This window comes from Triticum aestivum, chromosome 2B, assembly GCF_018294505.1.
Source record: "Triticum aestivum cultivar Chinese Spring chromosome 2B, IWGSC CS RefSeq v2.1, whole genome shotgun sequence".
In the NCBI taxonomy this organism is placed as follows: domain Eukaryota; kingdom Viridiplantae; phylum Streptophyta; class Magnoliopsida; order Poales; family Poaceae; genus Triticum; species Triticum aestivum.
In genome coordinates, this window is record NC_057798.1 from 762,294,392 (window position 1) to 762,306,973 (window position 12,582).

General features: G+C 46.0%; 3 protein-coding genes across 3 annotated transcripts; all 3 read left to right on the forward strand.

Moving 5' to 3' along the window:
• Nucleotides 1-786: 786 nt before the first annotated feature.
• LOC123042545 (uncharacterized) lies at nt 787-1,395 on the forward strand. The gene has a single exon (XM_044464976.1). The coding sequence runs from the start codon at nt 954-956 to the stop codon at nt 1,224-1,226; it is 273 nt and encodes a 90-aa protein (XP_044320911.1). The 5' UTR covers nt 787-953; the 3' UTR covers nt 1,227-1,395.
• A 2,780-nt stretch (nt 1,396-4,175) lies between these two features.
• LOC123042546 (uncharacterized) lies at nt 4,176-4,700 on the forward strand. The gene has a single exon (XM_044464977.1). It carries the CDS (start codon nt 4,311-4,313, stop codon nt 4,575-4,577), a length of 267 nt encoding a protein of 88 aa, XP_044320912.1. The 5' UTR covers nt 4,176-4,310; the 3' UTR covers nt 4,578-4,700.
• A 5,762-nt stretch (nt 4,701-10,462) lies between these two features.
• Nucleotides 10,463-11,053, forward strand: LOC123047237 (uncharacterized). The gene has a single exon (XM_044470736.1). The coding sequence runs from the start codon at nt 10,636-10,638 to the stop codon at nt 10,906-10,908; it is 273 nt and encodes a 90-aa protein (XP_044326671.1). The 5' UTR covers nt 10,463-10,635; the 3' UTR covers nt 10,909-11,053.
• Nucleotides 11,054-12,582: the final 1,529 nt, after the last annotated feature.

Genomic DNA, 12,582 nt, shown 5'->3' on the forward strand with positions numbered 1-12,582 from the left:
TGTCAATCAAGTATCAGAAACATCTAGATTTGGTATTTTGCCCCCATTGAAAGTGGTTTTGCATACATGGTAGCATAATCACCACGATTCTTTCTTTTTTCACAAAGCAAGGGAAAGATGAGAAAATAGAACAATAAAAGTTTCAGACATTTGCTGAGCTATATATATTTATTTTAGGAATATCTTTGTCTATACAAAAAAAATGGTAATGAAGAGCTACAGAAAAAATTGGTCAAAAGGAACAAATTTGTGAACAATCTTTGATATTTCAAAATGTATTAAAACTAAGAGAATTTTAAATTTGAAGAATTAAATTGAGGGAAATAAATCTTTTGAATTTTATTAGATTACATGGTTCCTGAATATTTAAGATAATTATCCAATTTTAAAATTCATGAAATCTTACCTGATTTTTATTGTTTTTCCCAAAAAGTATTTTCATTTACCCATTTTATTCATGTTTTCTTCCAATTTTAAGACAACCAATGTTAGTACTCACCCGAAGGAAAAAAAACTAATGTTAGTACTAGCAAGTCGCAATAACATTTTAATCTGCTTACTGAATACTTACACACATCATCTATATGTCATTCATATCTTATCTCTGTAGGCTTGTGCCAATCCCAGACTGGCCGAAACCATCACTTCCACAGGGAATAAACAAAACGACACGACAGCGATAGTTGCGGCGTGAAGAAGCAGAGTAGCAGCAGAGTGATGACTCCAGAAGCACCCGGTTTCCTGATAAACCAACGTCCGCAACCACTGTTTTGCTCCAGACCTCCCAGCCTCCCTCCGTCCCCCGTGTATATAACCTCGTCCCAGCCCCGCTCTCCCTCTCATCAACACAAGCATCAATCAGCCTTCATCTCAGTTCATTCACAGTCAGCCTTCATCTTCATCTCAGTCATCACCTACTTCAGAGTTTCATACCGCCAACACACAGAGAGATCATGGCGGGTGCGGCTAAGGCGTCTTGGATGGTGGCGATGAGCGTCGGCGCCGTGGAGGCGCTCAAGGATCAGGCCGGCCTCTGCCGCTGGAACTACGCCCTCAGATCCATCCACCGGGCAGCCAAGGCCCGGGCCAACGTCCGTGGCGGCGTCTCGCAGGGCGCCAAGCAGCTTCCGGCCTCTGCTGCGTCGGTGGTGGAGAGGCGGCGTTGGGAGAAGGCCGAGGAGGGGCTGAGGACGGTGATGTACCTCAGCTGTTGGGGACCAAATTAGCAGCTGCAACTTAGTGCTAGCTAGGTGTGTGTGTGTGTGTGTGTGCTTGCTGCAACAACCATGGCCTGAAACCACGGTGTAAAAGCTTGGTACTAGCTGGCTTCCCGTGGAATCCCCCATTGTAAAAACCACCATGATGATGATGACAAATTTCAGTTACTTCAGTTCATATTACTCTCCCTATCCGTTTGCCTTTTTGTTATCTTGATGAGAAATATGAATTGATGTTTTAATTTAGTTTCAGCCTACAGCTATTACCTTGTCTTTGAACCCGGCCTTTTGGTCGTATGTCATTACAACTTACAAGGACTTCATTTTTGCCGATCTGCTGAGCGACTGAGTTCATAGCCAACATCCTGTATTTCTACAGTCTGTGGCACACATGAAGGTGCCATCCGCAGGTATTGAAGTGACACGCATGGTAAATTCCCATATCTGTACTGAAGGTGTCATCAAGCAATCCATTTAGTTTCAGTTTTGCTCGTTGACCTGCCTCCAGTTACTTGGTTCGTCCACATTAAATACTAGTTAACTGATCCTTACCATCGGGAGGTTTTCTGATCAGAGCTATAGGAAGAGCCAAAAGGCAGGTCACACGTTGTCCTTTCTAAGTTTCCTAGGGTTAAGCAATGATTGGCTTTTCAACAAGAGGAATCCCCATACGTTTCGAGTACCACAAGTTTTTCTCTCTGAACCAGGCTAATCCCATTCCATTAACAACATGACGATAATATAACAGTGTCAGTACCAGCACAGTATCAGTGCCACAAGTTTCTTGGAAATAATCAAGATGTATTTATATCATTAATAATCAAGATTTTTGCCTGAGGTTGCACACATACATGACTCCGGTGTCTCCTCCATCAGACGCTTAGGGCATCTCCAGCCGTTGGCCCCCCAAGGGGCATCTAAAAGCGCCGTCTGGGGGTGAGCCGGCGCAAAAAATTGCCCTGGGGCGAGTCGGTCCCCAGCCGTCGGCCCCCAGGGCCGCCCCCAGGCGCGTATTAAAAAAAAAAGAAGGGCCGTTCGGCGAAGTTATGATAAAAAGTAGTTAAATTTCGGCTAAACATGACAAATTTCGACGAAATTCGCGCATTTTCGTTACATTAACCTAATCTAAAAAAGAAAGGGGCTGAAGTCGTCGCCGCCATCGTCGTCGCCGGCCTTCTCCTCCTTGACGCGGGCGCCCCTGCTGGACCCGGCGTCGCCATGGTGGACTGGCGGCGGCGCGTCGTCGTCGTCAGCGTCGCTGTCGCATAGGACGACGACCTCGTCTTCATCGCGGCCGCGTCGGCGCTCCTGGAAGCGGCGCAGGGCGGCGCGCTGGCGCTCCTTCACCTTCTCCCGGCGCGCCTTCTCCATCGCAATGGAGTCATGGCGCGCCCATTCTAGGGCTGCGTCGTCGTCGTCGAACTCCGCCTTCACCGGCGCTAGCCCCGGCTCCATCTTCACCGGCGCCAGCCCCGGCTTCGTCTTTGGCTTGACGAAGCGCGGAGGAGCCGACGAGGAGGAGGCGCGCCGGCCGCCCTCGTTGATGACGATGCCGGCGCTGCGAGTGCGCCGGCCGAGCGGCGACTCCACCGCGGGCTCGACGTTGACGCCGAGCAGGGCCGGAGTGCCGGAGGAGTGCGATGAGAATCGGGAGGAGGGAGAGGAGGAGGAGGACCCGAACCTCCTTGGCGCCCATGGCCCGACGCGTCGGTGCTGCGCCGGGGGGTACGCCAACGGCGGGTCGTTGCCGCCCTCGAGGTACGTGAGCATGCCCTCGAGTGTGCGGCCGGGGACGCCCCACCAGAGGTGGCACCCCTCGCTGTTCTGCCGGCCGCCGACCACCGGCGCGCCGTTGGTGGACGCCAATCGCTGCTGCTGGCGGCGCTCGAAATACGCCGCCCAGGCCGCGTGGTTGTCGGCGGCGTACTGGGGGAGGGAGAGTTGGGTGTCGGTGAGGGACGTGCGCACGATCTCGACCTCCTCGGCGAAGTACTTCGGCTTCGCCACGGCGTCGGGCAACGGGGGAATGGGCACTCCCCCGGCGCTGAGTCTCCACCCCGTTGGCCCGGCGCGCATGTTCGGCGGCGCCGGGATCTTTGCCTGGAACAGGAGCCAGGACTCCTGTTCGCGGAGCGAACGGCGGCCGAAGCCGTTGGCCGCCGCCTCGTCTCCGGGGAAGCGTTCTGCCATGGCGACGGCGGGGCTGGGCGGGCTCGGGAGAGGTAGAGGGAGGGGCTGGGCGGCGGCGCTCGAGAGAGGCAGGGAGAGGGAGGGGCTGGACGGCGGCGAGGAGCGGGGCTGGTGTGGTGTACGCGTGCGAGGGAGGGGAGGCGTCGGCGCGCCATCCCGTGAAGCGCCGCCCGTGAGGAATCAATGGCAAGGCTGACCGGCGGCAGCCTTGCCATTGATTCCCCGCGGGAACCGAGGCCGTTGAGGGAAGACGAGGCGCCGAATCGCTGACGCGGCTGACCCGCGTCTTTTTCGCGCCAAAACAGCTCGCCCCGGCGTCCCCGTGCGCCCCCCAGCGCGCCGGGTTCGGGCTGGGTCCGCCGGCGCTGTTTTCGGCCCAAGCCGGCGAAAATCGGGCTCCTGGGGGCGCGACTGGGCCGTTTATTCGGCGCCAGCGCGAAAAAATCGCCTGGGGAGACCTTTTTGGGGCGCGGCTGAAGATGCACTTACACGAAGCTCACACGGCCCTGGCATGGCGGAAACCATGTCCTTCAGCATGTGCGTCACCCCTATCTACTCTTATCTCTCTGCCTTGTCTGATTGTAACAGACAAAACCATGGCCCACTGTACGGGAACGAGAGCGAGATCTGCGGCGCAAGCAAGCAAAAGCGAGCTCTCCTGGGAGAAGCACCCGGTTTCCTTGGAAAACCAGCGCCCGTGGCTGCCTGTTTTGCTCCGGCTCTCCCGTGTATATAACCCCGCCCCCCTCCCACTCTTGCTCCCATCAACACAAACCAGCCTCAATTCAGCGAATCAGCTCTGTGCTTTCAGTACCACAACTTCGCAAGTCCACTACTACTATACACTTGGATCACAATTCAGTATCCTCGCCAGCAGCGAAGCAAGAACAAGGAGGAGGAGAGATGGCTGCTCCGGCGAAGGCATCGTGGATGGTGGCCATGAGCGTGGGCGCCGTGGAGGCCCTCAAGGACCAAGCCGGGCTCTGCCGCTGGAACTATGCCCTCAAGTCCATCCACCGGGCAGCCAAGGCCAACGTCTGCGGCGGCATCTCGCAGGGCACCAAGCAGCTTCTGGCCTCCGCGTCGGCCGTGGCGGAGCGGCGGCGAGCGGAGAAGGCCGAGGAGGGGCTGAGGACCGTGATGTACCTCAGCTGCTGGGGCCCAAATTAGGAGTACTAGTAGCTTAGGGGTGCTGTGTCCGTTGCAGTTTGTGCTTACGTGACAACGCCATGATCGATTGTAAATACAGCACGATGATAATGATGAAAATTTCGGCTATGAGTTTATATATCACCCTCCCTGTCCATGTGCTTCTGTAACTATTTTGAAAGGCCCAGTGTTGATGTTTGTCAAGAGAGGAACAATGTTCAGAGTTGCATGGGGAGAGCAGCTCAGCAAAACGAAGCATACAGAAAACATAGGAACTTCAGCTGCATGCACCGAACAGCCAAACTCTGAAGAAAGGGTAGAACAGGGGAGTTGGATCTCAGCGATACACCCAGCTGCCCTCCAAGTGCAAGATTTCACATCTTCTTTGATCAAATTCGAACAACTCCAGGCCGCTGCAAGCGGCGGCCGTTAGAGATTATATCTTTGTGTGCTTTGATGGAGTCAGACCTGCTGGATGTGCTACTTGTGGCTCGAGTCGACCGGTTGTGCAGGCGACGAGATCATGGCGGACATGATCTGAATTTCTTTGCCCTGCACTATGCTCAAGGGACACGAGATCTAATTAAAGTGAGTCTGAACAGAGTGATGACGTTGATAACACAGTATTAATAAGTTAACTATGCGTGTTTTTTCTCTAATCAGAGTGAGACACACACGGTCCTCTTTCCAGTTGCAGGTGCGCCGTGTAGAATATGCGCACAATGCTTTTGCATGAGCAGACGGCCATGGTGTCAGGATCGGTCACAAAAAACAGACTCAGACTAACCCTTCGAACCGGTCTTAAAAACCGGGGATGACCAGCATCCCTATGTCTAGCTCAAATCGTAGGGTGGATATAGAGGCGTCCGTCACATCGGACCTGACACCCTAGCCCACTACAAATTACATCAAATCCATCCCCTCGGCCTACTTCATCCAGCTGCCCTCTCCTCTCTTCTTCCTCCTCGCGGCGGACGTCCGATGCCATCCTTGCTCCGCAGCCGTTACGAGCCACTACACTGCAAGCACCGACGCAGCAGTCCCTTGCCTCGTCCTCATCACCAGCGCCACCGCGGTATGTCTGGCCACTCTCGGGATGCCCTTGCGCTCTGTGTGTTCGACACATTGTCCGACCCGGTTTTTAATGATTTATTTGTAGGAAAAATGAATTCTGATGTTTCGGCAGACGAGGAGTATGGACCGACGGAACTTGATCAAATTATTCAAGATGAGTTTTTCGATTCATCAGATTCAGACAAAGAAGTGGACATGATCATGCTCATAAGCATGCAAGATAAAATGGACCGACGGTGAAGCACATTCTCAACTACAAGGGCTCAATCAAAGGGAGAAGAGGATCAGTCGGAATAAGGTCTCCGGAGCACGGCTAATGCAGAAGAACTACTTTTCTTCGAATCCAACTTTCCCACAATAGAAGTTCGCTGCAATGGAGGCCCTTAGAGATTCTCTAAAATGACACCGAGGTCAGTCTCCACCAAGGCAAAGTCGTTCTTTCTCTAAAATGTGTCTTTTTTATGAGAGTGAGAGCGATGACATATATAGTGAAGGACATCGCAACCCAAACTGGACAACCATCTATTTTGATTTTGGTCTAGGTCCATGGAATCAAAAGGAAAATTGACTTTCTGAGGAGAAGTACTTCCGAGAACACACGAGTTCCTTTCAAGCCATTAAGCAGATCAATGGTATCATAATGATTAATGTTCCCATAAACAATAGTGTTGCACAAATATACCGAGATATTTGATAGGCACGTACATTATAAAATTCTTATCGGGTTACTTGAAGATACTACTAAATCCTACACATAACACAACTACACATTTAAGTGGCACACAAATTAATCTATAATTGAAATGTTATTTTCATTTTCTCGAATATAGATGGAATTGACATCACCGAAATGTCCTGACAAATTTTTTAAATAACATAAGGTTTGCAGCAAAATGGATTTAGTTTACAACTATAGTAATTATAGTGGAAATATTGAAATGTAAAACAGTTAATTTTAAGTTAATATTTGTGGTTTATGTTGTTATGTATAGTAGAAAATATCGTTGATATTGTGTGGTAAAGATTACATCAATCAAAAAACAATTTATGCATAGTGAATAATATATATAAAGAACTAAAAATATTTAGTATAAATAGATGACAACCATAGTTGTAATAATAGAAAATAATAACTATAAACCTATTATGTTTTTCATGATTTTGATGTTATTTGCAAGTCTTTATCGACTTTGTTTACTCATGTCTTTCTGTCTTTTGCTGACAAAAGGGATCTTATGTATCTCTCATGGCTTATTCGAGCGGTGCGCCGGTCATTTTCGGCCGGTTCAAGAGAGTGTAGCTGCCAGCTTAATTTGCCCCGGATTCGTTAATTTGACAGGTTGTTATGCCAAAAAAAATGGAGTACTATGTTTGTATGGAATGATATTTAAAAAGTGTAAAACTTTCGTGTCAAAAGACGTTAATTTTTGTTTGTTTGTATAATTAGATTTTCAAAATTCAACATAGTATATCAAAATTGTTTTGAATCATAAAATATATGTTCGTGTATCTCACAAAAAGGATTTAATGATTATTATAATTGTTCACACAGAACATTTATGCTATCTGTTTATATTTCACCCAAATTCTTATGCTAGTTCACAAAACATGTCAATGTTGCTCACAAGGCTTGTGATGTTTATTTTAGAAAAATACTTGTGTTGATTGATTTAAATATGTTCATGAATCTTAAAAACTTGTTTGGTAGTTCACTAACAAATTTCTTTTGTCTCATAAATCTAATAACATACTGAACAATTTATTTGCTACATACATTAAACAAATAATGAACAGTATAGGAATATATTTAAAGAGAAAAAAGAATGGTTGTTTGTACTGGGCAATTGTTTTGTTCAAGAGAAGAAATTTATAACCCATAGTGAAAAAACTCGTTTCATGTTTTCATAAGTAAGGTGAAAAATAAGGGAAAATATATAAGAAAAAAATAAAACTATATAAAAAGAAGTGATAAAATCATGGAAGAATTTAAATAGTAAGAATGACAAAGAATAGAAAAAACCAATGAAAAGGAAAATCAATGAGTAGATGTATAGACGATACACCACACAACATGGCAAGGATGCACCGACGCCTCCATTTACAAGACCTCTTTCCCCCATCGCTCCATGGATCTCTTGGCCATCAACTCCTCATCGCATCTCTCTCCTATGCCGCCTCCAATGGACATCGATCCCTTCGGTGGCGAAGAGCTATGTGTTAGATCTTGCTTTTGTCGATTCAGAGTAGTCCATCTTTATCCTTCCTCAGCTACATGGTGAGATCACTTTCTTCGGAGAGTAGATGTGTTCCAACAGTTGCAGCTATGAATTTCAAAGATAGGTATTGAAGAAAGAGGGGCATGCGATATTTCAAATAACAACAATCAACAAAGAATGCTAGCATTAAATCTTGCCCTAAATGAGCGCAACAAATACTCCATAACTTAGAACACAACGGTGTAAGTCTACATATTTGACTACTACCTATGTACCAAAATGTAAGACGTTTTTTGGTTTTGCATAGGGCATAAAAAACGTCTTACATTTTGTTATGGAGGGAGTACTAGATGGACCAAACACATTTCTTGTGTGTTATATCAATGCAACACACTACGATATACATAATACATGTATAGTTATTTTTTGAAATTTTCTAAATATAGTCCTGTTTCTCAGTTGGGTGAGCCTTGCGATGTACCACACTCCAGTTAAAAATTATTAACCTTATGAAACAATGTGAATGGAACAAAATACACTAGAAGTAACCAACATGTGCAATAACCAATTAAGCTATTCTTGCATCATATTTTATGTTGATGCATTAGTTACACTACATATAAGAGAAAGAGCAAGAATATAAAGAAGAACAAACAATAGAAATTAATATTCACATAGTTACTGGATAATAACTTGAATATCCATGAGTTACGGCGGGCCTTCCTTGGTTACGGCTGTATAGTGATTTGGGCTACATATATCGATTGAGTTCTTATGGAGCAATCCAGTAGAAATGGTTGGCTTTAGCATGGTTACTCTACGGTGCAGCTCCATCCCAAATTTGGTAAACACCAGTGCATAAGCGGATGAAACGTACCTCACAGAAGAACCTCCTTGACATCTTCAACCCATTTTATTGATCTACTTCTCTCAACATACCACTCAACCTTGGGAAACTCCATCTTGGGAGAGAGAGGGGGAGACGAGAAGATGATGGTATGAGTTAAAACAGCATGCTGTCAGCGTGCTTTGTCTGCCAAGTGTGAATGGTGTGGCAATGTTGTGGATGGGTTGGAGGTTCCAATTCTCATGTCAAAACCACTCAAATGTTTGATTTGGGTGTGGTGTGAATAATTAGGGCATAACCTGTGGTTTGTTAAAAAAGAACATAACTTGTGGTTCATGGAAAAAAATCAAAACATGTGGGCTATGGCTATGTATGATTTTAGCCGCAATTAAATTGAAATTACTTTGCTTATTTTTATATGTGAAATATAGTTATCTTTCTCTTATAATACTAATGTTTTGCAAGCACCTTGAGTAGAACATACACCACACTCAACTAACTATCATTGAAACTGCCATTTCTATGGCACCCGAGAAACAATTGTTACTAATTCAACCAAATTATATGCAACTTATGAGACATACAACTACTTGCTTCGCATGTAATAAAAATAATAATTGGCACTTATAACAAAGATTTTCTAAGTCGGCTTTGGCAATCACAATTTCGTAGTTTGTAAAGAACTTCATGCTGCCTCGAAAATGACATGACCAATGCAGAGGTTTAGGCATGCACATAATGCACCAACAAAAAATTCAAGCAACTGGCCACTTTTTAAAAAATCAACGAAATTTGCACGTGCTAAAAGAATGAAAATTATTAGAAAATTTGTTGATCTTATTTCCTTGATCTAAAGAAATTATATAAAAAGAACATATCAACTTTTTTTTGCGAGAATAACTTCCGATCTACTCCCTCTGTCCCGTAATATAAGAACGTTTTTGACACTAGTGTAGTGTAAAAAACGTTCTTATATTATGGGACAGAGGGAGTATTCATCAACTGTCAAGGTAGTACAAAGAACACAAGAAGTAGAATATATCTAGGTCCGTAGACCACCTAGCGACGACTACTAGCACTGGAGCGCGCCGCCGTCTTCGCCCCTCCTTCATCGGAGCCGGGCAAACCTTGTTGTAGTAGACAGTCATGAAGTCGTTGTGCTAAGGCCCAAAAGGACCAACTCACCAGAACAGCAATCACCGCCGACAAAGAGAAGCGTAAAACAAAAGGATCCAATCTAAAGACACAGGAACATATACTAATGAAGGCCAGATCCATGTTTTTCTTTCTAAGTTTCCCAGGGTCATGCCAGTAAATGAATTGGCTTTTCAACAAGAGGAATCCCCGTACGTTTCGAGTACCACAAATTTTTCTTTTGAACCAGGCTACCCCCCTTCCATTAGTAGCATGACGATGATACAACAGTGTCAGAATCAGCATAGTATCAGTACCACGAGTTTCTTGGAAATAATCAAGATGTATTTGTCTCATCAATAATCAAGATGTTTTGCCTGAGGCGCACACATGGATGACTCCGGTGTCTTCTCCGTCAGGTGTTGACACGAAGCTCACACGGCCCCTGGTATGGTGGAAACCATGTCCTCCATCTTATCTTATCACTCTGCCTTGTCTGGTCGTCTGTGCGGGAATGAGAGCGAGAGCTGCGGCGCAAGCAACCAAAAGTGAGCTCTCCTGGGAGCACCCGGTTTCCTGGGAAACCAGCGCCCGCGGCCGCCTGTCTTGCTCCGGCTCTTCCGTGTATATAACCCCGGCCCCCTCCCACTCTTGCTCCCATCAACACAAATCAGCGTCAATTCAGCGAGATAGTTCAAGAGGATCAGCTCTGCCGCAACTTCGCAAGTCCACTACTGCCATACAAAAGGATCACAATTCAGTATCCTCGCCAGCAGCGAAGCAAGAACAAGGAGGAGGAGGAGGAGAGATGGCTGCTCCGGTGAAGGCGTCGTGGATGGTGGCCATGAGCGTGGGCGCCGTGGAGGCCCTCAAGGACCAAGCCAGGCTCTGCCGATGGAACTACGCGCTCACGTCCATCCACCGGGCAGCCAAGGCCAGGACCAACGTCCGCGGCAGCGTCTCGCAGGGCCCCAAGCAGCTTCCGGCCTCCGCTGCGGCTGTGGCGGAGAGGCGGCGAGCAGAGAAGGCCGAGGAGGGGCTGAGGACAGTCATGTCCCTCAGCTGCTGGGGGCCAAATTAGGGGTATTAGTAGCTTAGGGGTGTTGTGTTCGTTGCAACTTGTGCTTTTGCGACAACCCCATGATCGTTTGTAAATACAGCACGATGATGTTGATGAAAAATTCGGCTATGATGATGTTGAAAATTTTGGCTATGAGTTTATATCACCCTCCTTGTCCATGTGCTTCTATGACCGTTTTCTGAAAGGCCAAAGGTTGATGTTTGTCAAGAGAGGAACAATGTTATATGGGGAGAGCAACTCAGCAAAACAAGGCACACATAAAATAGAGGAACTTCAACTGCATGTACCGAACAGCCAAACTCTGAAGAAAGGATAGAACAGGGGAGTTGGATCTCAGCGATACACCCAGGGCGGCCGTTAGAGATTATTGCTTTGTGTGCTTTGATGGAGTCGACCTGCTGGACGTGCTACTTGTGGCTCGAGTCGACCGGTTGTTCATGCAACGAGATCGTCGCGAACATGTTCTGAATTTCTTTACTCTGCACTCTCCTCAAGGGACACGATATCTAATCTAATTAACTAAATGTGTTTTCTCTGATCAGAGTGAGACACACATAGTCCTCTTTCTAGTTGCAGGCGCGCCGTGTAGAATATGCGTGCGATGCTTTTGCATTGATGGTAGGAAGAGTTGTCTTATTAATACTGTCTAATTAAAGCGAGCCTGATCAGAGTGATGATGTTAATAAGACAGTATTAATAAGTTAATTAAACGTGTTTTTTTTCTCTGATCAGAGTGGGACACACAGGGTCCTCTTTCCACTTGTAGGCAAGCCGGGTAGAATATTTGCACGATGCTCATATTCAGAATTTGAAACATTGAGGGTACCCTGTTCGCTACAACGGTGACTATCAGAGATTAGAGATTATGGCGTCGTGTTCCTATCCAACTGGGCATGCAAATTTGAAACCTTGAGGGTACCCTCCGACCCTCTTTAGTTTAACTAAATGAATTTTTTTTCAGAATTCATTCATTTTTGAAACTTTAGTTCATTTGGTTGAACTAAGTAGGGTCGGTGCAGACCCGCAACAAATTCTTCTCTGGTTGTTTTAATGGGGAACAATATGTATATGCTTTTCAATAGTTGCAAGTACTTTGGGCGAATGGACCTGACTCACAAGTGGAGGGCTCAAGGGATATGGACGACACTGAGGCTAGTCGCCACTAAAGCAGAGTCATTCCTTCTATAAGATTGTGCTTTTTGATCGGAGTGAGCATGATAACATAGTGAAGGACATCACAACCCTTTTCAGTTTCTATACTGAATGACCATCTATTTCCATGGAAGCAAAAGAAAAATTAACTTTCTAACGAGTACTTACGAGCACACACACAAGTTCCTTTCAAGCCATTAAGCAGACCGATGATATCATAATTATTACTGTTCACATAAACAATTGTGCTGCAGAAATCGACTTAGATATTTGCTAGGCATCTATATTATAAAATTCTTATCAAGATATTTGAAGATACTACTAAACCAAACACATAACACAAATATGCATCTAAGTAGCACACAAATTAATCTATATATAAATAAGATATAGGATCTGTAGCCAGTAGCAGGCCCAATTTAGCTCACTCAATCACTCTGAACAATAGGAACCAGATTAATAATTTTGTATCCGCAACCACACCCAAAAAGAAAGAAAAGCTTCAATTCGCATCTGCTTTTT